The following is a 25,125-nucleotide window of genomic DNA, read 5'->3' on the forward strand; positions in this document are numbered from 1 at the left end:
TCAGCACTTAGTAGCTGGAAAACCCATGACATTTCTTACATATTTTTTCACTTACAGAACAGCAGAAAGAACTCTGTGCATACAGTATTTTAGGAATAATGAGAAATCTACAAACAGGCAAAGAACATGGTCTACTGGGTTTAGGATACTGCATCTTTACTATAAAAAAAATTGTGATAGTTAAAGTTTCACTTCTATAGTATTAATGAGGATATTAACTTCTATTTGATTTTTAATTTACTTATTAAAGCTTTATTTAAACTTTTATTTATTAATTAACTTACGAAGCAAGTTTTGCTGCAGAGAGTCAGAGCGATACAAGTTCACATGGTTCTTCTTAAAAACATTCTTCAGTAGCTGGGCTCTTTCACTTAAGCTAGAAAGAAAGTGAAGGTATGAAAAATACTTATTAATTACAGTATCCCTCTGTTGTGGAGTCTGCGAAGCCAAGCCATCAATTATTAAAAGTGTCCATTATCCTTTTTCTTTTTTAATTGTGCCTGAACTAATTATTAAGAATGTGATTACAAGTGTGTGTGAAGGCAGATTCTGAAGTCCAGATCCCTGGTAAGGTTTTCACTCTTCACAGCAGAGGCAAAACATGTGTTTGAAGCACTTGTGCACTGACAATGCAAATTAATGAATAATATTGTAAACATCTGAGAGTGACTCCTTTAGAAACATGCAGTATAAACGGAAGGCACTGGCCTCCTTGACATAGCATGGTCTGATTAGTGCCAGGCTGTATTACAAGTCTTTTTCTTACAGAAGAAAGTGCTTTTATAGTACCCTAAAGGGAGGGCAAAAGAGATGAAAGTAAAGTGACATCTGTGGCCATCAGCTGTGTATACAGAAACATATGACTTCCATGAAAAGTGTTTTATCAAGGTGTATTCCCCATGAAACCTCTGAAGGTGTTTTTCTGGATTTCATACTACCAACTAGAGGTTGGTCACTTCAGCCTATCTCCCTCCTTCTCAGCAATACTGAGTCTGTTGTAGTACATATTTACTGTGCTCTAATGTGATCCAAGTAGAAAACAGAGTATTAAAGAGTATTAAACAGTTTTTAAACCAAGACTCAAGCATCAGCTGAATGCTGCAAACTGTAGTGAATGGAGTGGTGAAGTTACCAGGTTTCCTTTTCATCCACCTTTCTTACATGTAAAGTTCTGTCAAATAGGATTTACATTACTAAATAAATAACAGACTAGCCACAGCTCAGAAAGCTTTCAAAATCTGACAATTCTGATAACATATTAAAGATGTACAAGGGACTATATTAAAAAAGACTCACACGAACCCAATAATTTCTTCTTTTAGATTTGATATTCACTGTGAATTAGAGCTTGTTTTTCAGAGAAATACTAACCTCTCACTTAAACGTTTTCAAAGCTGAAAAATCCAGCCGCTTCCCATGCGAACTGGTCTAAAAATTACTTCACTTGGGAAAAAAAAAAAAAGTATTTTATGTTTATTCTGAGTATATAGTGATTTGACTTTGCTAGTTTTGCTAGATTACTGAAGTTGTTGCTTGTGTAAGGGCGTAGTAGGTAAAACGGACTTCACATACCTACTAAGCTTTGATCAGTCAAATTACTTTTTAATATTACTGTTAATTAGATCTGCAGACCTTCCTTCCCAGGCTACTGACCAGACAAAGTGGTGCAAAGAATAGCTAGATTGGTTCCCTTACTAGATTAGCATTCAAACCATTACATTAGAAAGGCTCATTCTTTCTTCAGTAAGTATATATTTCATATGTACGAAGTTGAACGACTGTGTTAAACTGCAGAGACTAACAAGTCACTACCTCCCCTTTCTGTTCCCCTCATCTGGTGGTGAAAACATATACCAGAAGGTGAAAGCTTGGCTCTTCAAAGCTGGAAGAGAGAAATAAACCTACACCCATAGAGGAATGCTAACTCCAAAATCTACAGGGTAATGGGATAGGCAGGGAAAGTGCTCCTGTGGCCATGGTTTGAACTGAAAGATGGAATGAGGCTTCCTTGCTAAAAAAAAAAACAAAAAAAAAACCAAAACCACAACAACACCCCCCACACACAAAAAAAAAAAAAAAACACAAACAAAACCCAGGAAACACAACAAAAAAAACAACCAACCAACCAATCAAAAAAAAAATTAGATATCAATTCCAGGAAAGCTGTTGGCATCTGCTGACTGGAGAGGTTGGAGTATGGAGACAGATCTTTGTCTCAGTGTTTTTATAAGCTAGCTCTTTGGGATTACTCTTGCCCACTCTCCCTGCCCACCAATTGCTCCTCTAGGCTGCACAGAAGCCTTGTCTTTTAGTTCAGAACTACAAACTATTAAAGTGACAAGATTAATAAAAAATTATGGACTGAGGTTTAAACCACATGGATACAGAGAGTGAATAAATATCTTCATGTAAGATGGGAAAGAGGTGGAAGACCATGTGAATACCTAGATACAGTTATCAGCTGTATCTGCTTTGCAACACACGTGAGAAATCCTTCTTAATGTGAGTTGACATCGGCTAATTTCTATGAAATTTTTGTTTTTGACAGGTGCTTTCTACCAAAGCCCCATTTTACTAAAAATATAGCAGGCATATTCTAGAATTTTTGGTACCATCATTATTCTTTGCTTGATGCCAGAATGAAATGTTCAGATTGTTTTAAGTGCCTTAAGTTTTACGAGAATATGAAGTATGCACGTTTCTTAGTTTATGTTTAATGAAACGAAGTTCCCACTGTGTAGGTCTGATTGCTGGTACAGAAAATACAAATAAAGAAGGAAATACATTTGGGGAAAGAAAAATGCTTCCAGCTATTCAGGTATCAAATTCTGCTCTACTTCTATACTTGAAATAGTGCAGACTCTTTATTATGAATCACCCTGTTGCCATTCAAAAGCATATTTAAAAAAACAAATGCAAAGCCAAGAAAACATGGTTTCATAATTAACCAATGATAAATCATAATACCTATGCTTATGCCTTACTAAATGCCTATGCTTACTATGTGTACCTTATGGACAAGCAGAATATTAAATATTTTTGAAGATGAAATGTATACAATTACGGGTATTTAATGGCATTTATAGAAAACATTTTTACTACTTGATATATTCTTGACCAACCACTTAGATGGTCTAAAAATAAATTCCAAGGGCACTGAATGAAAAACAGTAATTATATGAAGCAGCATTTGCAGTATATATATATATAAAGATGTTTCCACAAGTCTGGGCTGTTATTTATGTTACTGTTAGTCTATGCAGTATTCAATTCAGTAAAAATATTTTTGTACTATTAATAGTGTTATCTCAATTTAAGCATTATACACATGATATCAGAAAAACTGTTTTTGAACAATGATTTATATACAAAAAGTATCCTTTCACCTTAGTAATTTCAAGTAGAAATGGCCTTTTGGCATACCAACCACAAACACTGTAATGGCAGAATTAATACTTTTTGTGGAATAAATTTTTTAATCCACTGAAGCTATTCTAATTGCTGCATCAAAAGAAGTGTGACCAGCAGGTTGAAGGAAGTGACTCTGCCCTTCTACTCTGCTCTTGTGAGACCCCACTTGGAGTACTGTGTCCCTTCATCAGGGACTGTAGTGATAGGTAAGACTAATGGGTTCAAACTTAAATAGGGGAAGTTCAGTTTAGATATAAGGAGGAAATCCTTTCCTGTTAGGGTGGTGAGGCACTGGAATGGGTTGCCAAGGGAGGTTGTGAATGCTCCGTCCCTGGCACTGTTCAAGACCAGGTTGAATGAAGCCTTGGGTGAGATGGTTTAGTGTGAGGTGTCCCTGCCCATGGCAGGGGGGCTGGAACTAGATGGTCTTAAGGCCCTTTCCAACCCTAACCGTTCTATGACTCTATGCTATCAAAGCACCCTGAAGTCAATAGTGTTCCAACATGAAAGTTAATTTTTCTGTTGGAAAAGCGACCATGCAAAATTTTCACCTTCTTGATCAAGATGTATTTCTAGTTAACTGACAAATATATGTGATAAAACCAATTTCAATGTGTTGCCTATAGAATAACAGAATAAAGTATTTTCATAGAATCACAGAATGGTTTGGGTTGGAAGGGACCTTAAAGATCACCTAGTTCCAACCCCCTACCACCGGAAGGAACACCTTCCACTAGACCAGGTTGCTCAAAGCCCCGTCCAACATGGCCTTGATATTTTTGGAGAGTTCTGCGGAAAAATCTGATTGCACATCCTTACATACGCTGAAACAGCAAGATACAATAGGAATGCTTTTCCTGAGCCTTCAATGGTAACAATTTTAAATCCCCTTCAAAATCCCTTTCTGCAACTTATGAGACTCAAAAATATTCCTAATAGTTCAATCATATTTCTGAAGATGCAAGTCAGTTCATCATAGCAGTTCTTTAGTAAGAATACTTTCTCCATAAAGGGTGAAGTATTGGCTCCATTACCTGAATTCAAGATGTAATTTTTAAAAAATAATAGAGGGAATAAATGCTTAAGAGATATTAAGATGTCTAACATCCATTGATTTTCATGCTAGGTGGATGCTTGTATACTTCAAAGAATACAGGTCTAATAACTCCATGGAGAAGGAATGGACCTAAGAAAAGACATTCTGTCAGGTATCTAAACAACCTTCGTGAAGCTCTCTTAACTACTTAATTGCGGGATAAAAAGATAATTATAAAATTAGCGGTGAAACCCCCAAGTTCATCTTGCCTAAATAAGAAGGGATTTGGAAGACATTCTGCAGGATGAAGGAAGAGCATACTGCCTAGACAACTGAAGTAAAAGTAGCTAAATTTGGGAATACAGCAGTCTCAGGAATGCAAGTATGGAACACTAAAACCCTAGGTTTCCTTACTTTCTTCTGCATCCACAAGATGTTTCCCTTTTAGCACTGTCTAGTACTAATACCTGCTTTCTTTTCTGGAATTCATTCTTTTATTACTTTGCTCTTTGCAAAAGAGCAAACAGCACATATTGCTCCTGGCTCAAAGCTCAGCACATTGACATGTAGCTTTGTTAATTTAGAGGAAGATCTTGCCCTGAAGCTGCCTGAATAAGCACTGCCACTGGAGAGAGGCATCCATAACCATCAATTTAGATCACCTTTAAAGGTAAGAGTACTTATTCTTGCAAGCACTAGTTGGATCTTGCAGCAGTGAAGGAAAAGGATGCTCAGTGCAGGAACTGTCATCAACTAGGGGATTTTGCAGTACTTGCAGTCTGAAGCTGCTGCTACAAAGATAGCATACAGAGCCTCATAGGAGACACTATGCAGTTAAGTGCTCCTATGTTGTTGTGGTTTAAGCCCAGCCCGCAACCCAGAACCATGCAGCTGCTCGCTCACTTGCCCCCTTCCTCCCCCCGCTCCTGGAGGGATGGGGAGGAGAATCAAAAGAACGTAATTCCCATGGGTTGAGATAAGAACAGCCCAGTAACTAAGGCATAACACAAACCACTGCTGCTACCACCAATAGTAATAATGATAAGGGAAATAACAAGGGAAGAGAATACAACCTCTCATCACCCGCCGACCAATACCCAGCCCGACCTGAGCAGTGATCTAGGCCTTCCAGGTAACTGCCCCCAGTTTATATAGTGGGCATGATGTGCTGTGGTATGGAATACTCCTCTGGCTAGTTTGTGTCAGCTGTCCTGTCTCTGCTTCCTCCTGGCTTCCCCTACTCTCTGGCAGAGCCTGAGACTCAGAAAGTCCTTGGTCAGAGTAAGAATTACTGAGCAACATCTAAAAATGTCGGTGTTATCAGCACTGTTTCCAGGCTGAAAATCAAAATGATGGCACTGCACCAGCTACTAAGAAGGAGAAAAATGACTGCTACTGCTGAACCCAGGATATATGTATACCACCACACTAGACTAAGTGTTCCATAGGTGGTGGGATGAGCTATCAGGCCTCATGGTACCGCCTCTCATATTTGTCTGTGGTACCAGGGATGGTACTAGAATGCCACCACAGACAAAATGTTTTTGTGACAATAACTGCTAGGAAAAGAAAGGAAAAGTAGGAGCAAACACAAGCTGAATATTCCACCCATTAGAAATGGTGGTATCCAATATAATTTGGTTTCAGCCTGGCAAATCCTAGTAAGCTGATGAAGGAGGGATCCAGGGATTCAGTAAGACTGAAGGAGAAAGGAAACTTAAGTATCTTTATGAACAGAAGGTACTTCCTGAAAATTGAGCCTAAAATAAAAGAAGTGTCTGGGGTTTTTTTGTTTTTTTTTTTTTTGTTTTCTCCTGGGCTCTTTTCATGCGTAGCTTGGAAGGAAAAAAGCCTTCTTGGCTAAGTCGTTTGCCATGAAGATACTAAAAGAACAGCAATCCAAAGGAAAGAAAGAATGTGAAAATCAAGTATCAAGTTTTGGCTTTTTTTAGACTTCACAAAACTCAGGAAAATGAAGGAAAGAAAGCCCTATCTCAGCCAAATGGCATGAATGAATTGGAAGTGGGGGGAAAAGGGAGACTTTGACATCTCATAATCCCATCCAGCAAGTGCTTGCTATAGATTCAGTTGGGGTCAAAAAATCTGAAGTATTTTAGTGAGTGCACACCTTCAGGCTGAGTTTACACATATAAGAATGTCCAATTGCTCAAATTTACCTTCTCCCTTTTCAGATTACTTGCCTAACCCATGGAAGAGGATGTAATAAGGGAATTCTTGTGGAATCTTCAGTTACAATTATTTCTTACCTCATATAGATTAGTCAAATTTGTTTGCTCTGGACTGGCATTAGATTAAAAGCCAGCTTGTTATATTAAATTTCAGCAAATCCTAGACAGATTTTGCTCTTTGCCCTTATTTACCAACCAGGTCTTAAATGTGTGTGTATATGTATTTTTTTTTAATTGTGCTTAGGCCAAATTTATAACTATACTAGTGAATGATGTAGGTTTAAACTCACTGTGACTTTGTTAACACAGTCTAAAGTGACTCAATTAAAATCTGTCTCAAGTTACCTAGAAATGTATCAGTCAGCTACAATGAAACACATCACTTAAAGCCTTTGGTAAAAACTTATATCTAAGCATATGAAAAAACATACGGTCTCAGTAGACCTGAAACCTCTTACAAATGCTTTTTGTTTGTATGGCTTTTGAAAAATAACCTTTTGCCTTTTGTCTCTGATATATGCATAAGGCAGAAAATATTTAGATTTTTTTTTTTTCTTAAAGAAGAGAATGATCCACAGATTTTTACAGTACCTCTTGCCATGCACAACTGCTCCAGGATCCTCAGACTTCGCTTCCAGCTCCTGAACTTCATCTACCAGTGTCTTAAAAGTAGCTCTCTTTACTCTGTAAGTAATACAAAATACTGCCAGATTTACTCTTCTTGAAAGTAAAAGAACAGATTGTTTTCATACTTACATAAACATTCAATTTACAAATTCATTTTTCCCAGATGACTCAAAATTAAACTTTACAAGAAGAAATACAAAGCAGGTCTAAGTAACGTATTTTACCAGCTGTTCTGGCAAATTAGAAGCAACAAATATTTAATAAAAGACATTAAATTATTGAAACATTTAAAATACCACTAATGCTTGTAAAAAAGTTTGTCAAAAATAAACAAGGTGAAAAATATTTTTTTATGATAACCAGAGCTGATCTTAATTTGTTTTTCTTATGCTAGTAATTAGAACAAATATTTAAAAGTCAGTACTTTATCCCGTAAACCTCAGTATTTCTGTACTCACACTTTGTACACTACATCAAGAAGTAAAGCTGTCAGAGGAATACACAGAAGTCCCATCCAAAACACTCCAGAGCTGAACATCATAGCTGCCTGAAGGGAATAAAGCACAAAATGTAACAATGTCATTACAAGAACTGGGAAAAAAACCCTAGAAATCTAAATTACTTGGTTGAGAGTATCAAAAAAACAAATTTAAAGGAAACATTCTAGACTCTCTAATGTGAAATAAAACTTGAACTCCTTTCTAAAATCCCGAGTCACTACAGAAATCCAGTAGATAGTAAGTACTAATTCATGTTAAGAAGCTGGTAGAAAGACCACACCACTTAGCTCTTTGGGGGGGGGGGGGAATCTATCCCTCCACAACCCTGCTCTACACCACTGTGCTGACTGTAGATGTTTCCATTAAAACTAGATTTATTGAAATTCCCTCCTTCCCCAATCTCCGTCAATACATTATGAGCACAATTTCTTATTTGCAATCAACCCTAACAGATTTCTCAGAACCCTTGATATGGGTATCAAACACTGTTAACAATAATTTTGCAATATAACTCTGATCACTCATTGTACTGCAGTTCCCACACTGGTCTCCAAGAAACTGCTTAAAAATAAGAACCAAGAAAACTACAAATTATGGAAGTATGCAACATATTGCTTAATGAAGGTTTAACACATTAATGCATGGTGAAATATTTACAAACCAGATCACTGCTTTTAGCTGTGTGTTGGCTTTTTTATACACCACTTTACAATATATAACTATATATAGGATGTATATTTCTGCTGTTCATGACTTGGTCTGTAAGCATACTAAAAACTAAAACACAGTAAAAACCCAAAACAAACATAATGTACTGACATCATAGGAACAAAAAACAACCAAAACCACCTTTATTCTACCCTTGTAATTCATGTCCAAGTATCTACAACAACAATATTATGGATGCAAGGAGTATGATAAATACATAATGAAGTATATTACTGAAGATTGTTTTGCAGTCAGTATCAAAAATATCCCTATAATGTAATTAGATTGCACAGAAGCTGAATATAAGATTGCTACACAACAATACTCTTTCAAATCCTTTGCTTCATTACTTGGAGACTAATTCCTTTCAAAGGTTAAACCTCAGTATGCAACTAAAATAAATAAGTTGACATTTTCCTAATATTAATTAGAAGAAAACTGCAGGTAGCTTCAGCACCTGAGTCTAATTTCTGAATGTGCATACATGAACATTTTAGAATTATATGTGCTATGTCAATGCATAAAACCAAAAGTGAACTATTTTCAGAAAAAAAAAAATCTCATTCTCTTATGAATCACATAAAATGTTCTGTTTACCTTATTTTTGTATCCAAATTCTTACTGGCACGGATTCTTTGGAAAGCATAAGAATGTATTTCAACTGAAAATTCAAGAAACTTTCCATAACTACGTTAAAAGGACATAGCTATTCCCTGAAATTCTGGTAATTATTTCTGCCAACAGCTGTCAGCAAAGGTGTAAACACTGAGCAGTGCCAGGTTCAAAATAAAACAATTCATATTTTCAACAGAGTTAAAAAAAAAAAGAAAATTTTGTATCAGTAAGTGGAGAAAATGCATTAGCACAGTCACTTTATAAGCAAAACATGACTTGACATATTTGATGAAATAGTAATTTCTTTAAACTGCAACTAATAGGAAATGTCTACTGCAACTACATTTTGCAAGACATTTTATAATTACGTGGCAATCAGAGAGACCAAGTTTCCTATAAACAAGCACAAAATACAACTTGAAGTAATTATGACTTTAGCTTCCTATTATTAACAACATTTTTTTTAATTTGTAAGGACATAGAAAAGAGCTGTCCTTGCCTTAGCCACCCTGTATTAAATGTTTGCTGGTGAAACAGCAAAAGTGATAATGTAGGTCTTAGGATGTTAATTCTGACTATTGTAATGCTAACTATGAATGGAGGAACAACTGGCGCCTACTATTCAGTCCATCCAGCCTTTGGCTTTACAAATGAACAACATGAATTGAGAGAAAAAAAAAAAAAAAGAAAAAAGTTTTTCTGCGTCATATTTGAAAGCCTGTCAGATTTTTTTTTTCCTTTACAGAGTTAATCCAAACCTAAAAGATTTAAAGCTGACATTCGCATTAAAGACAGAGGGCCTCTTTGTATTTTTTGGATGAAGAAGGGAAAAAATAAAATCCCACAGAGGTATTTCCTTCCTTTCTGTACAAGAAAGCTCCCCCCTCACTCTGTAGAAAACATTTTTGTCTCTAACTTTTCACATCTCTCTACACATAGGCAGGTCATTTGGGAAATGGCAAACCAATCCTTTTCAGACAATGGCACTAACAGGAGCAGGCTGTTCTGGGGACGGACTCTGGCTGCCTCTGTTCGTGGTTTACAAATTGTTCCTAATGTGAGAGATTTGTGGTCTATGCCAAGTTTTCCCCCTTTAGGCCTTGTGAAACCAAATGGAATCTGCCACAAAAGTGGCTCCCAGGGGAATTCAGAAGTAATCCAAAATGAGAGCTGGGAAGCCTAGTTTATTGTAGGACTTACAAATCCTGCAGGGAGAATAAGTAATTTGTTGTATGTGTAGCTCATGCTTACTATTAGGACTTTCTAAAATGAATTAACATAGTTTATTCAGTGCAATGCACAGATTTTTGTATAAATTCTTATTAAAATGAAATAAATTCTGAGAAATACTCCCTTTCATTGCTTAGTGGCAGATTAGAAATATTGGCTGTAAAACATTTTTAATGCACTGACGAAGACGTACTGTTAGGAAATTACATGCCAAAATGAACAGAGAATATCCCCTTTTTCATTATGAAATGGTCTGCCAGAACAGCCAGCTCAGATTTTAAAAAGCCTTCTAGAAGAGAGAAAGATGAAAAGAACACTAAAACTCTTGCTGCAGAAAAGCTTATGAAAACACTATCGTAACACTTTGGTTTATCTATTTCAGATATCATCAGGGTATTTATCCTCTCCCTATAAACTACAGAACCATTCAAGTAATACCTCCTCAACACTATCAAATGAGCAAGAGCTTCTCTTCTCAACAACCTACAGAGACAACACCACTAGTTTCAGTTACCTGCATGTGTTCGCCTTCATACATGCCGAAATCTTACTGTTGCATTAAAACAGATCTGCAGTAACTCTTAGTGCAGTGAAGTTCCTACAACTGAGTTCTTGTAATGGCTCTTATCTTTCTTTATTATTTACAGTTTAAAAAACATCTCACAGTTACTATTAAGAACTACATAGGAACTCTGCTTATTAGGTATATTAAACAGGGAGTCCCTCCATTTTCTGCAAATACAAACCGAAGCCTTACTGGCTTCCCCAGAAAGGGATGAAATGCAAGACTGCACCTTATTACATATTCCTGTACTAGCTTAGAGCGGCATTTTAACTTTGTGAATTAAGTTTACAGACATTTAATTTCTTCCTTGCATTTTATGAAAGTTTCCGTTACCTCAATAGATATTTTACATTTGGGAAAAAAAGCCCAAAAACGTCAGCAATAAATCATAGTGCCAGAAATAGCAATTAGGAAAAGAAATTATCAGTTGCTATATTTGTTGACTTCAGACAGTGTTTTCAAAGATAAAAAGCAAAGAAAGAGTAAAGAAAAAAAGCTTCACAATACATATTAATACCTGGAAATTTCCTCAAAAAGCTGGAGAAGAGAATGACACACAAACAAAAAAAGCTTCCCTGAGAATTAGGAAGAGAAAGAGGTTCTGTTAGTAAAGGTTTGCCTAATGAGGTTGTGCTACATCTTGAACTAACACACCTGAAAAACAACCTTTAGAAAATTAAAAAGAATTAGCCACTTGGATGTGGAATCAGATAAGCTACCAAGACAACATGTATCACACTACTTTTAGTTGTGCTTGTAATCAGAGAATGTTAGTTGTTCTGCAAGAGAAAGCTACACTGTCCTCCTTTGCCTCAGAGTAAAAGATGCATAGGGAAACTCCAGTCGAATCAAAGATGATGTAAGAAATAGTATCTGGCAAAAGAAATGTAAAGCCATGAAGAACAGATGAGTTCTTGTGGTTCTACAGAGTTTGTCACCAGGATAGGGGCTGTCTGCATTGCAACAGGTGTAATAGGAAGGAGTACAGGAAACACTGAGTTTCAGTAGAATTTGTAAAGAACTGAAGTCATTCCTCACTACTGCACATCAGAAGATGAAGTTGCTATGGAGAAAGTAGGCATCTGAATATGATCAATCTTTTAAGCATTGCTGTATTCGGAACTACAACAGGAATGTGCACTGAATTTGATTAGTAACATTATAAACAGAAAAAAAAACACATAGCTTTTGATTAGAAAGGAGATTACAATAACATGCTGAGGAAAAACATTCAGTTAAATGCCAACCAGGACACTAATCAACAAAAAAGAATATTAGAATGGTAGTATCACCAAGACAGACCATCATAAACAGAAAAGTTAAATTTCGTAGTTCAAAGATCAGCTCTGTGGTTTCTGTTTGTACCTGTGCAGTCAAAGAAGAATGAGAATGTAACCACCGAATATGGAAAAGAATCTTTGAAGTGTATCTGGGAAAAGCATATTCTGGCTAACAGGTACCTAGTACCAGACTAAGTACAATTAAACCGTGAAGATCTGAGGACTCAAAATGAAAACTACGTAATGGGAAAAGAAAAACCCCTTCTGAAAATATTTTGGATTTCTGAAGTGAAAGACTAAAAGCAAACTTTAAAGAACTAGACAAGGTAAAATAAGTTAGTCTCAGTACGGTAACATAATTTTAGGCTCTCAGGTGAGGACAGATGAATAAAATGAATATGTGTTATGGGATGAATTCTGATTCACTTTAAAAAAAAAAAAATCAATAAATCACTGCGATTTTTAAAAGTAATATTCTCCACAAACATACACTGAAAATTTTTATTTCTCTAAACAAGAGGTTCATATATGTATAGAGGGGAAGACAGAAAAATATTACTGATTATTGTTTTGTAAAGACTCACAGGTCTGTAAAAGCAAGCTGGGAAAACTTGGGAAGGGGGTGAAAATGTGCTAAAAATGGGGAAAAGGCCTATAGGGGCCTTTTGCTGAGAATGCCTTGAAAATATTTTTGGATACGAAAGACCCCCCGACCTTTTGTTGTTTAATTTCAATGTTCTTAAAAACTGTAGTACAGACATGCTCTCTAAATAAGTAACAGTCCTTTGCTGAAAATTAGTAAACCCAATTACTTACCCCCAAAATGAAGAACCAGAATCTTGGATAATATTTTAATCCAGATCCTTAATAAGCAGTGAAGCGGGGAAACCCCCCCCTCAAACAAAACCAACAAACTGACCAACTCAGCATAACTACCTCAGATATTAGCGACTGAAGAATGGCTACTTTCCACAAGTTTTGTGATAATAAGAATTGAGAGACTTGGGTATTTGTTTACCATATAGGGCTCAAGAAATAAAGATTGTCAACTGAGTTATCTTACAGGTTTCCTTAAAAGCATGGCACAGTACTTTTCTTGTTTCATTGAGGAACTTAAATAGAATCATTATTTTTCAAATTTTAGAGGCATTATTTATAACTCCCCAGCTAACACTGAGGAAAAGTAACACAGTAATTTTCTTAAATATACAACCATTTAAATTTATTTATTCTGCTGTATCCTGCAAAAGTTATTAAAATAACACTCATCTGGTTTTAAAAATCCAAGAGACAAGTATCCATTAATAGCACCTTTTACAGCTGGAGGGACAACACAGCAGGGAATAAACCGCAAGAACCTCCTAGAGAAGCTGTTGATGATCAGGCTGGATGAACAGCCAGTGAGGTAGACTGAAAACTGGCTGAATGGCTGGTTCCAGAGGGTGGTGGCACAGACTATGGGGAGGCCACTAACTAACAGCATATCCCAGGCACTAATACTGTGGTCCAGTCCTGTTTAACATCTTCGTTAAAGATCTGGATGATGGGGTAGAGTGCACCCTCAGGAAGTTTGCTGATGACAAACTGGGAGGAGTGGCTGATGCACCAGAGGAACCTCAAAAGGCTGGAGAAATATTTAAGGAACTAATACTGTTAATATAGTATATTCTCATACATCTTTCCTATGTGGTGCAGGTAAATTAGCCTGCAAGGAGTATTACTGTTTTTCATAAAGATTCTGCAAACCTCAATCAAATGATCCAAAGTTCTGTAAAATACCTAAAAGGCTTGTTCTTTAACTTCAGTTTCCATCATTTTTTTTATAGATCCCCTGGGTCAGACAGAGCAGAAACAGATGGTGCTCTGGAGAACTTTACACTGCATTATCTACAGTACCACAATAAATTAAAAAGTTCTGCAGATATTGAACTTTTGCTTTTAATCTCAATGTCATACTTCTTATTCCAGTAAGTGTCATAATTTTAAGTTATTAGTCACACAGGTGTATAAAAAGAGGCCTAACAACTCAAACCACGTAATGGTAATCCAAGGAATCAGGAGTTGCATTGGTGTGAAATATACATCAGGTTGCTTTTTTTCTTCCCCAATTACAAGTTTTCATCTCAAAGCACAACCACACTTGAACAAGAAAGAGAGAACCATATCAGCTTAGAAATGTATCTATTTTATAATTTAAAAAAATCAGTCTACTTTTTTAAAGTGACATTACAACGAAAAGTAGCCTTTGGAATTGCACTGATGGCAGCATTAATGGAAGATTCTAGCAGCTTTATAGCTTACTGACATGAATGATAATGACTCTTAGTAGGTGATGCAAGTTACAGAAACTTCATTAGTTAATGCAATTATTGCAAAAGGACTGCACGGATATAAAACCATTTAATCACAGCACCACTTCTTTCAAGTGCTTACAATGCACAATACGACAAAACAAGGGCATCGGGAAACTTCTAGTTTTAATCACAGATTTAAAATGAATTTTGTTCAGCATCACAGAACAGCCTTTTGTGTACTGGAATTTCAAAGAAGGAAAAATTACACCTACACAGTAAATACCTCATCAAATATGAAGAGGCCTGGCATTTACTTTTAGATACTTATGCAAACTACATGTGGTTTAAACTTAGAGAATAGTGTAATTTGCTTTAAAAAATACTGAAAGAATAGTTAACTTACTCTGTTAAAGTTCCACATAAAGAAAAGTATCAACTTCAGTTATATCAATGTAGTGGAGAAAGAGATCTAGGCAGTTGATTTACTCAACTCTGCAATGAAAACATTCTAGTCTGCAGTGGTACCTTTTTTGAAAGCCAATGGAGATTATTTTATGTAATGGGTCAAAACAGATGTCCTGCACTATGACCCACTTCCCCATAATGGTGTTAAATCTAACAAAGAAGGTTTTTGGTTGGTTTGGTTGTAGATTTTTTTTCTTGGTTTTCTTTTTTGTTTGTTTGTTTATTTTCCCCATTTCTTTCCTGTATATCTATACTTAGAAGCACATTTTTTTACAGCTAAAACAGTAACAAAATAATCTTTAAAGCTAGTTGTTCAGATGTGAAGAGACATTACTGAAGATAAACACTGTTGCTGTAATAAAGACTCTGTTACAGGTACTGCAAGATTATTATAAAATCACTGAAAACTTTTGAAATGCTTTCCATGTTTCTCTCTCATATGCTGTGTATGAAGTTCCCTTCAACAGAAATCATGTTTTGCCACTACTGCTAAAATTGTCTTAGCAGAAAAGGTATTTTAACAGTTTGCTATAAGAAGATAAAACTCGAATTCCTAATATTTTAGGATCCTTGTCTAGGACTAGAAGAATATATTTCCTAATTCTTAGAATAAAGTTAAGAACAGAAATTTTAACATGAGTAAGTCCGAAGTACAAACAAAAATAATATGAAGATAAATAGTAGCTTTAGCTTTATTAATGCTAAAAAGTCTTGTTTTAGACTACTAAAACAATCTGCTACAGTACCTCAACTAGCCATGGATACTATATAATTAACTACTTAGGTTACCACCCCATTTTTACCACATATCCTTCAATTTTACAGCCCATTTTTCCATTTTGTTATGCTTCATAAATCCCATTGCTTCTCCCACACTTTTCATCCATTTTTCCTTCTAGGCTGTCTGCAGAAAGAGAATGGTAAACTGGCAGTTTTCATCTGAACATCATCAATCAGGGAAAATAAATGAAGTTTTCTTCACTACGAACTTTTTTAATTAAACTGGAATAGAAACTGTTTCAAGGCTGACAAAATGTAACTGGTTTCTTGTTTGAAGGTTGATTCTAAGATTTTGCTAGAATTTTACAAAGGAAACATTTTTCTGCTACTGTAATCCAGATGCCTGTTAATCAGTCTCTAACAGTGGCCTAGACGATCACAAAAACTGCTGGCACTTTGTCAGAAAGTCATCATTTTTCATTTCACTGTATTTTGTTTCAGAGCACAGCACTCTACAGTCTTTCCTTCTGTATTACTTCTGTATTACTAATGCATAGCAACATATGTAAAAGCTAACTTTAATTATCTTTTCTATAGTTGGAATGTTACACAAGAAGAAACAAAATTAGTTTAAAAAGCAGGGAAAACTTGCAAAATTATGTAAGATAATTGTTTCTTTGTTCAGTAAATTACTGGGTGATGCTTTGATACTAGAAGATGAACACAAACCAGTAATTCTTAGGATTTAACTTTGGGCTGCTAGTTTCAGTGCTCTAACATATGATTGTTTTTGCAGCATAAACAGACTCTTCTTCTGTTACAACTTTATTTTTCTCTTGAGGCATTATCTCGAGAGTTCTCTGTTTAAACATATTCATCAGACCTGTACGGGTATCTTATAGAAACAGATGAAAAATATGAGTTTCAAAATATTTAGATGACACTTCTCTGTATGAAATGAAGTCTTTCCACCATCTCCATATGTTTTTTTCTCGTCCCTTCAAAAGCATTCATTTTTTTTATAGAATCAGCAATAAACAGAAAAATCATATTTTTTTCATGACATTAAAATGAAGAAGGTAGTCTGAATCTTTTTTAGAGTGTTTCAATAGGTTTCTTTTCTGTCTAAAAGAAGCCATGAAAAAGGTGTTTGTAGAAGATGTATCATCATCTAGCTGGCACTCAGTGGTTGGACTAATATCAAGAATACTGACTGGTAAGACTATAAATCTACTAAGGTACAACTGTTGTTATCAGCTGTTAGGAGCTGAAAGAGAATACATTTAAACTTGATGAGGATTATTGGTAAAATCTCCTTATAAATATACAGTTTATTAAAAAGGGGCACTTTGAATAAACACATTTTGAGGGAAAAAAAGCCCCGAAAATCTCCTTCAGCATAATTTATGAGATCAGGCCAGGGCGAAACAGACAAAAAGCTACAAAAGCAGAGGTCAGCTTTTGACTTGTTCATTTAATTTCTGCCAAACTTACTTGGACGAAGTCTTCAAGTCTGACCTGCGCATTTGAAGAAGCTACATAAGCAGTATTTGCACAGGCAAGCAGAGATATCTAGATGGATGTTTCTATCATACCACAGTCTTGTCAACAGTTAGATTTGTGAATCTTTGAGTTTGAATACTTATGGAAGGCCTGGACTTGCTTCAGAGGTATCCAGTGAATTCTGCCCTGCCAGAGACCACTTGGTCAGTGAGGGTGCTTCGAAGAGAGCATACAAAAATCCTGCTTTCAATCTGAGCTGCAGTATTCCTTGACAGGACATTTAGCCACACAGAGTTCAGCTCAAAAAGCTAGACTAGACCTTTTAAAACAAGTTTTGTGGTCCCTGATGGGTTTAGGAGATTTTATTCAGACTTCTAACTGTATTTAGGAAGAAAACGAAACCAAAACCAACTTCACCCAACAATACCGCCCTCAAAAAATGTGTGAACCATACATACACACATCAAAATCTACTATATACACATGTGCATAAGCAAACATACTGACAAAATAAACTGCCCATTTCAAGTACAGTTACAGTTTTATCATAACAAATAAATGAATTTAGGTTCATAAAGTCAGACTAATTTGTTGTCATGCTGAACTGAAACCCCAAGAGTATTTATTTTTTTTGACAGTTTCCTCTTTACAAAGAATTGTTTTTCCAAGTTTGTATGAATTACATTCCCTTCAAAAATATATTTTTCTTACAACAACTTCAGAGACTGCACGAGTACTAAGAAAAATCAACACTGAAGTAGCCATCTTTATGTCATACCAAGTATAACACACCCTGCCAGTTCATTGTGCTTGTCAATATAGAAGTTCTTCTGTCTTAAAAAACAATGCATAAAGTTTTACAAAATGTCTAAAAATAAATTCCAACCCCATCCTATTTCTTCTACAAAATATGAGGAAAAAATAATATATATATCTTCTGTAATATATGAAGAAAAATGCTGAAGTATGACAGCTTCAACTACTTTAATTTAGAATAATGTACATAATTAATTTTGAGGTGGGAAGGCAACATACTAATGTAAAAAAATCTACATATATACATGGGTAAGAGGTTATAATAGAAAAAACAGCATGAAATTATATAATTTCAGTTTTTTTTTCTTAGGTGTACAAGTACTTAAGCTAATTTCTTGTGCTTTTCCATTAAAATGCAGTAGTTATATAAATGCCTACATACTATTTTTCCTATAGCTGCTTATGTAGGAGATGGAATTTGTGTGTCTGAATTACCTCCAAATGAAGGACAGATATGCACCTGAATTTCTACATCCTGCATGAATTTTTAAATTGCTGAATTCGGTAACAGTGGTGGAGTTAAAGGCACTCACACTTGTATGGGTGTAAGGCCTGATTTAGATGGTATGCTTTGACAACCATTAGAAGAATATTTTTCTGAAACAAGCAGGTATTCTCAGTTTTGATTCCCATTGAGAATACACATAGAACTCCTCAGCTCAGCAAGTACTGTCCATGCCCAGAAGCAGACATAAGTAGTCTGGGAAATTAATACTAAATTTCAGCTGTTTTGGGATCTCAATGGTTTTGAGAATTTGGAAGTTACAATTCGATCAGCACAGGCATCAAGTAAGCATCTTGTATGAATTCAGTTCTATTTGCAATACTCAGAGTAGGTTTACACAAATTGCATAATAAATGAAACAGAAACTGGTAATTACTGTGAAAAGGTTAAAGATAACAGTACAATGATGCATTCAAAGCAGCAAGTTAATAGAAAAGTAAATGAGTGCATGTCAAACAGCTGCTCATGCAATGTTACAGCACCTTAAATTTTTTGAGGTTTTACAGTTTCAAATACTTGGCAAATTCATAAACTGAAGATCAAGAAACTGCTTTAACCAATGCACTACTTGTGCTACCTCATTACAGAAAAAAAACTTCCAGCCAAATAAGCACTGTAATTCCAAGCTCTGAATTTTGAAAACTTATCTTTAGAAAATGAAAACTTACTAAAGAAGTGCAAAGCAGCTTACCTGTCTACTCTTCTTCCTAGACCCTATAATGATAGCCTGTTAGTTGAGCTCTATTTTCACAAGAGTAAAATTCATTATGCTTTAAATAAACATGGTTACCACATTGAACATACAAAAGAAGCAACCTTCTTATGCGCCTTTGGTTAACACAAGGATCTAATAGTGATTAGTACTAAAGATTGAAACACTATTTTTTGTGCACATTTGGATAGTAGTTAAAATATACTTTTACCTCTCCTGACATGTCGGGTGCCATAGGAATGACTGGCCACAAAGAAGAATAGATTCCAAAAAACACTACCCAAAGTGCTATGCTGCCCCAGATAGCTATATGGCTGAACTGTAAAAAAACACAAACAAAAAACCCAGAAAAATCATCACAGGTGCATTATGACACAAAAAAAATCTTTCCTACTTAGTATTTAAAATGCAAATCTGATGTATTGGATGAAATTTCCATGACTTGTATTAATTTAACTCTGTTACTTCAATTAGTTATTTCTTAACACAAAAATCATAGAATCATAGAGTAGTTAGGGGTAGAAAGGACCTCAAGATCATGTAGTTCCAACCCCCCTGCCATGGGCAGGAGCACCACACACTAAATCATGTCACCCAAGCCTCTGTCCAACCTCGCCTTGTACGCTGCCAGGGATGGAGCATTCACAACATTCTTAGGCAACCTGTGCTAGTGGCTCACCACCCTCACAGTAAAGAACTTCTTGCTTATATCTAACCTAAACTTTCTCTATTTAAGTTTAATCCCTTTTCCCCTTGTCCTGTTGCTACAACGATACTTTCAGCAGCAATATTACTGCATTTTAAGCAAACTTAAGTAAAGTTACAATCAGTTCAGAGTAATTTGATTTTTCTAGTTTAAGGATTACTTTTAAGTCTTATCCCAATGTCCTTCTTTTCAATATAAAGCATTACTTTTTGCATGTGGATATTCTTTCCATGCAGTAACCACAGTTTAGTTTGATACTGTGGGGAGGGCTGACAAACTGTGAGGGTGTAATACAATAAATGAGAAAAAAGAACATAGTTATTCATCACATTTTATAGAACATTTAAGAATATAGAAAAGACATTTGCTTACCAAAGTCCAATATGAGGTCTCTAATCCAGCCTTCAAACACACAGTCAGAACCACAAACTTGAAGAGAGAGAGAGGATTCAGAATTAAGATGAGAATCTTAGCATACAGAGTTCATTAGTTTGGTTGAACTTCCAGGAGAACAGAAGAAAAAGTTCAATGATTTTCATACTTCATGTTTACTTGCACAAATGCAATAAGGGAAAATATAATCAATCTCTTAAATTTAAATGTGATTTCCTTAATAATAGTCAACAAAGTACTATGTGTGTCCATGCACCTAGCTCCTTTTATGGAGCAGTCTCTGAAAACATCATGTTGTTGTCCTGTAGGACATGCTCCATTTTAGTTTAGATGAGCAGTAGGAGAAAATTTATAATTTCACAGCAAGGACTAGTTGATTCAGGAAAATCTCCTTCCTTTGAAATTCACACAAACAAAAATTCTTAGCAAAGAAATAGTTATTAAATTTTGTAAATCACATGTAAATATGTATCGCAACTTCTGCTTTATGTGCAATCTGAAGAACATGAGGCTGAAAGACTGAGTCACAAAGACCAAGCTCCAATGGTTACAGCTATAGTTTAAACTCTAGTTTGTTGTCCAGGTTGGCAGCAATGATGTACATGAATTTGTCTGTGGCTGAACTTCAAGAAGATTTAGAATTCAGAAATTTACTTCAATCGGAAGCTGAAAATAACTGGTTAAATATAAATGACAATGTCTGTGTACTATGTCTGGTGCACAGAAAGATACAAATCCTGCCAGAAAGCTTTCACTCTAGTTCTGTGTTTATACTTTTAATTCTGGAAGCTCCTATTTCAACTATTGCTGCATTATTAAGAACAAAGACAGAAAGAAACAAACAAAAAACACACACAAAAAAATCACAGTGCCACAACTTCCTTATATAAAACGTGTGAAATCTAATGAGAAGAAAAAGGGCCATGATGAGTTAGACTTAGTCTAACCATTTCTGGTGCTATATTTGGACAAATGAAATAAAGTAATTATGGCTAAAAAAGTACTCATCTGGTAATGCCTGCTTGCTACTGTTGTGTTGGTCATAAGAAAGAAAACATCCTTTAAGATCATGTCAGGAATTCTTATTGCATAGACAGAGTATACACAAAACAAACATTGCATGTCTCTATAAAAGGAGATAGACACTGTGTGAATATACACCCTCCCTGCATCTTAACTAACACCCCTAACAAAGTTACCAACTATACACAGCAGTTTCCTCAAGAATGTGGGTTTTATTGCTCCCTCTCCCCCACCTTGATCCAACCTAACAGTAGCTCACTAAATCCTACCCAGGAAACAAGAAATCAAACTGGTATTTTGTATAAGGCACTGAGCTTCTTTAAAAAGACCTCTCAAGAACAGTCATACAAATATTTTCATAGCACTCCTATTTGAAATTTATGGTTTAAGAAATGATTCCAGGACATGATATGAATTCCATGCACATTCCTGACCTCCTCTGTGGATCCAAAGAAATTATATTTATTTCTGAATTCTTTTGCTACTGATTTTTGCCCAACTGATAAATGTAGACTTCTTAAAACCAGATTAAAAGCTGTGGGAAGAATGAGAAGTACCTCAGCCTAATGATTTTGATATTTTAAAACGATGTCTGACAAATGTCAGTGCAGATACACTGCACAAGCACAGATATTTTTAGTCTTTAATTCTCCTTTCTGCTCCCCCAATTGTGAAACTCTCTCAGATCTTCATGTGTTTTCCAGACCTCCCTGAATTCCTGTGCAAGAGGAGGAATACATCAACTGCAACCTCCACCTCTCCCTAGATTTTCAATCTGAAGTGGATAATCTGGAAAACAAATGAAAAAGCAGGTTGTCTGGACTTAAAATTGTGAAATGATGATTTCTTGGGGATTCTTTGCCATTCTGCAGGTTAATAGCAAGCAGTTAGCCTCTGGAAATGGTGCAGTTTCAGCTCTCCTAGTTGAAAACCAGTTGCAGAAGGTGACAGAAAAATTACACTGACTTTTATTTTAGCATTTATGGATATGCTTTTCAAAAAGTAATGAGTAGCTCCAGATTACTATACTGAAAGTATCAGAAATTAATTTCTGAAGGTGGTGGAAAATATAATATTGCTACAAATGTGAAAATGCAAGCTTTTATGTTTATGTTTTATGTTTATCAACTGATGTCACAGATGATACTTGGATTTTCTGCAGTACTGTAAGATTTCTAGACTTATCCATTGATAGGTTACAATCTAAACAACAGCATTTTTCAAATGCTCAGTTTCAAAAGACCTAGTGTAATCCAGTAAACCCCTAGCACAATATATGTAACTTGTTTTCTCCTGGTGTCAAGCTTTGCTTTTGGAAAGAAGCACAGAGCAAAGTGATTTGGGCAGATGAAGTTCTGAGTTTGTTTCAGGAAAGAACACCAGCTGTGATTGCAGTATGTTGAATAGTTGGGTTTAGCAAGGGAACAGTGCTAACTCACTCTACAGAATGATGGCCAATACAAAGAATACTTTTAGAGCAATCAAGGAAAGCAGATGCTATCATAAAACCAGGCTTAGGTGATAGGACAGGTAAGGTTACGCAACTCATGTATACATACATAAAACTCATAAAATAAACTTCTGCTGAATTGAGCAACACTGCAACTTCTAAGTACATAGATCAGTGAAATTAGGATTAAAGTAAGGTGAAAACCTGGTCCTTAGAGTACCTCTTCTCAAGAAGAACATGTCTTACTTACAGCAACAGGTGGTTCTGGTAGATACTCTTATGAAGTACTTATCAATATTGGGGAATGCTGTGACACTCAGATAAATGCTGACTTCTAAACACTGCTCCGTGTTATGAGATCATAATACAAATAGACCCATGTCAGTTGAACTACTTCTGTCATGACTGAGCTATGACAATGACTGTGACCTTACATCTTAATTTTGTTAAGACGTGCACAGAAAACACCCAGAATATTCCACCCATCCCTAATGGAGATCAGTTCATCATATGATAGATTGCATGATCATATGCAACTACTGCTGACAAAACATGCTAGGCTTGCCTTTTGGAACATGGAAAGGGAAGTGTAGAGAAAATAAACTTTTAAGAGATTGTGTGAACAAACAAAGTGTGCCCAAAAGAACCAGTTTAAAGGCCAAGTACTGACTGGCAGAAGAAACATTTTATTTTAGCTGGCACAGAAGCAGGAAATACATAGAAGGGGCTGTGTTTACTCGGTCTTTTATGCTCTTCAACCTTTCTGGTCAGCTGTCCAGAAAACACTATTCAAAATGTTCTCTGATATGTAGATGTTGACAGTAGTTACATTCTCAGAGGACTATTTCTAGAACATTTTCCTTTTATCTATGTTATGGTATCTCCCTATTCCCTAAGGAAAGATTTTTGCAAGAATTATTTGTACTGAAAAACAGATCTTCAGCTTCATTAATTTATTCTAGGACATAAAAGATTAAAAGAACAAAACAAACCAATAATGACTAATATTTCTGAGAATAACAGATTACTGTCAGGTGTGGGTCAAGTAGGTGTCATTTTGGCAGTCTTCTTGTCTCTGAAGAGACATCCCACAAACCTTGGTTCCATGTGGCTCTAATTCCTCTTTCAAAGCCCCATGATAAATTAAGAAAGGGAGGACAGAACTGTATCTTCATAAATCCACAAACCAGTTCTAGTAAAGGATAGGTGTATCTTCTGCATTTTTATTGCTTTGTCATTATTTTATATGCTTTGTTTAAAAACTGGAATTAGAATACAAAATGTACTTCAAAGCTTCTCAAGGAGTCATTCAAGAGCTATTTCCTACTCTTAAGGTACTGCAATGAATCAAGTTTTCCCTGTAGAGAATTATAAATAAAAATAAACCCACATCACTTTAATAGTTAAAGATAGAGCCAATATAGATAGACAATACAGCACCACATAACTATAGGAAGACTTACAGTGTATACAGTGTTTCCCAGGAGCAGGTAATCTGAAGTTTTGCCATTGCCAAATACAGTACCTGGAGAAGGAAATAGCGATAAAAACATTTAAGCACTCACAATTGCAGTCCCTATATATAAAATCTTTTTGGTACAACAGAGATGGCAGCATCTCTAGAGGGTGCTAACACAAGATTCCACCTTGAACTCTATTGAACAGTAGAGAACTATGACTTCCGTAATTTTTAATCCCTTAAAATATTCAGTGACTTCAGGAATTATGCTAGAAATAGGAGCTTTTTGTAACATCATATATGAAATGAGTAATATTTTATTTGGCAATAATTTAGAGCAACTTTTACAATCAGAGATACAGTATCATACCTTCAGAATAATATGAAATATAATCACTGCAGTGCACATTGATTGTAGCATATAAGTAAACACAAAGGTTAGAGAATCAGATTTTCACTGATTCTGGATATTTCTGGTATAGAAATTTATCTTTGCTCTTATCCAAATTTCTACAGAATATACTCAATTTTAAATCTTGAGATGCTTGCTATGAGTAACATTTTCAAAATTTACCCAACAAATCTGTGGCTTCTTATAAATATATATCCATTTTACACACATGGGTACACACACAGCATTTACACAAAGAGTCAGTGCCCTAAAGAGATGTGTTTGCATAAAATTCACGTCTACTGTAGTTCTTAAATTCAGAATTCTGAAGCGGTGCATTTAGGCTTGTTTGACAAAACTTATTTTATGACTACTGCTAGAGCAAAGGCTTTCCTGATCCCAGTTCTATGGAAGTTCCTGGCAGACTTGGGACAACACACAACTAAACTACACAGAGGGAATTTCTCATTCTCAATTAGAAGTAATGAGCTTGCTAAATTTTCACATATTCGGTTTAGAAATGCTTT

General features: G+C 35.5%; 1 protein-coding gene across 6 annotated transcripts in view; it reads right to left on the reverse strand.

Moving 5' to 3' along the window:
* The window catches only part of ATP8A1 (ATPase phospholipid transporting 8A1), a 114,596-nt gene that overhangs the window by 4,530 nt on the left and 84,941 nt on the right, over window positions 1–25,125 (reverse strand). For all 6 annotated transcript variants that reach the window (XM_062642407.1, XM_062642409.1, XM_062642408.1 and 3 more), the window contains 6 exons: window positions 24,212–24,273; window positions 20,255–20,311; window positions 19,388–19,495; window positions 7,722–7,810; window positions 7,228–7,320; window positions 285–376 (listed from right to left, as the gene is read on the reverse strand). In XM_062642407.1, the coding sequence (XP_062498391.1) occupies window positions 285–376; window positions 7,228–7,320; window positions 7,722–7,810; window positions 19,388–19,495; window positions 20,255–20,311; window positions 24,212–24,273 (501 nt within the window). The remainder of the gene's footprint in view (window positions 1–284; window positions 377–7,227; window positions 7,321–7,721; window positions 7,811–19,387; window positions 19,496–20,254; window positions 20,312–24,211; window positions 24,274–25,125) is intronic.

This window comes from Pezoporus occidentalis, unplaced genomic scaffold (assembly GCF_034315485.1).
Source record: "Pezoporus occidentalis ecotype Australia unplaced genomic scaffold, CSIRO_AGI_Poc_V1 ctg71, whole genome shotgun sequence".
NCBI lineage: Eukaryota > Metazoa > Chordata > Aves > Psittaciformes > Psittacidae > Pezoporus > Pezoporus occidentalis.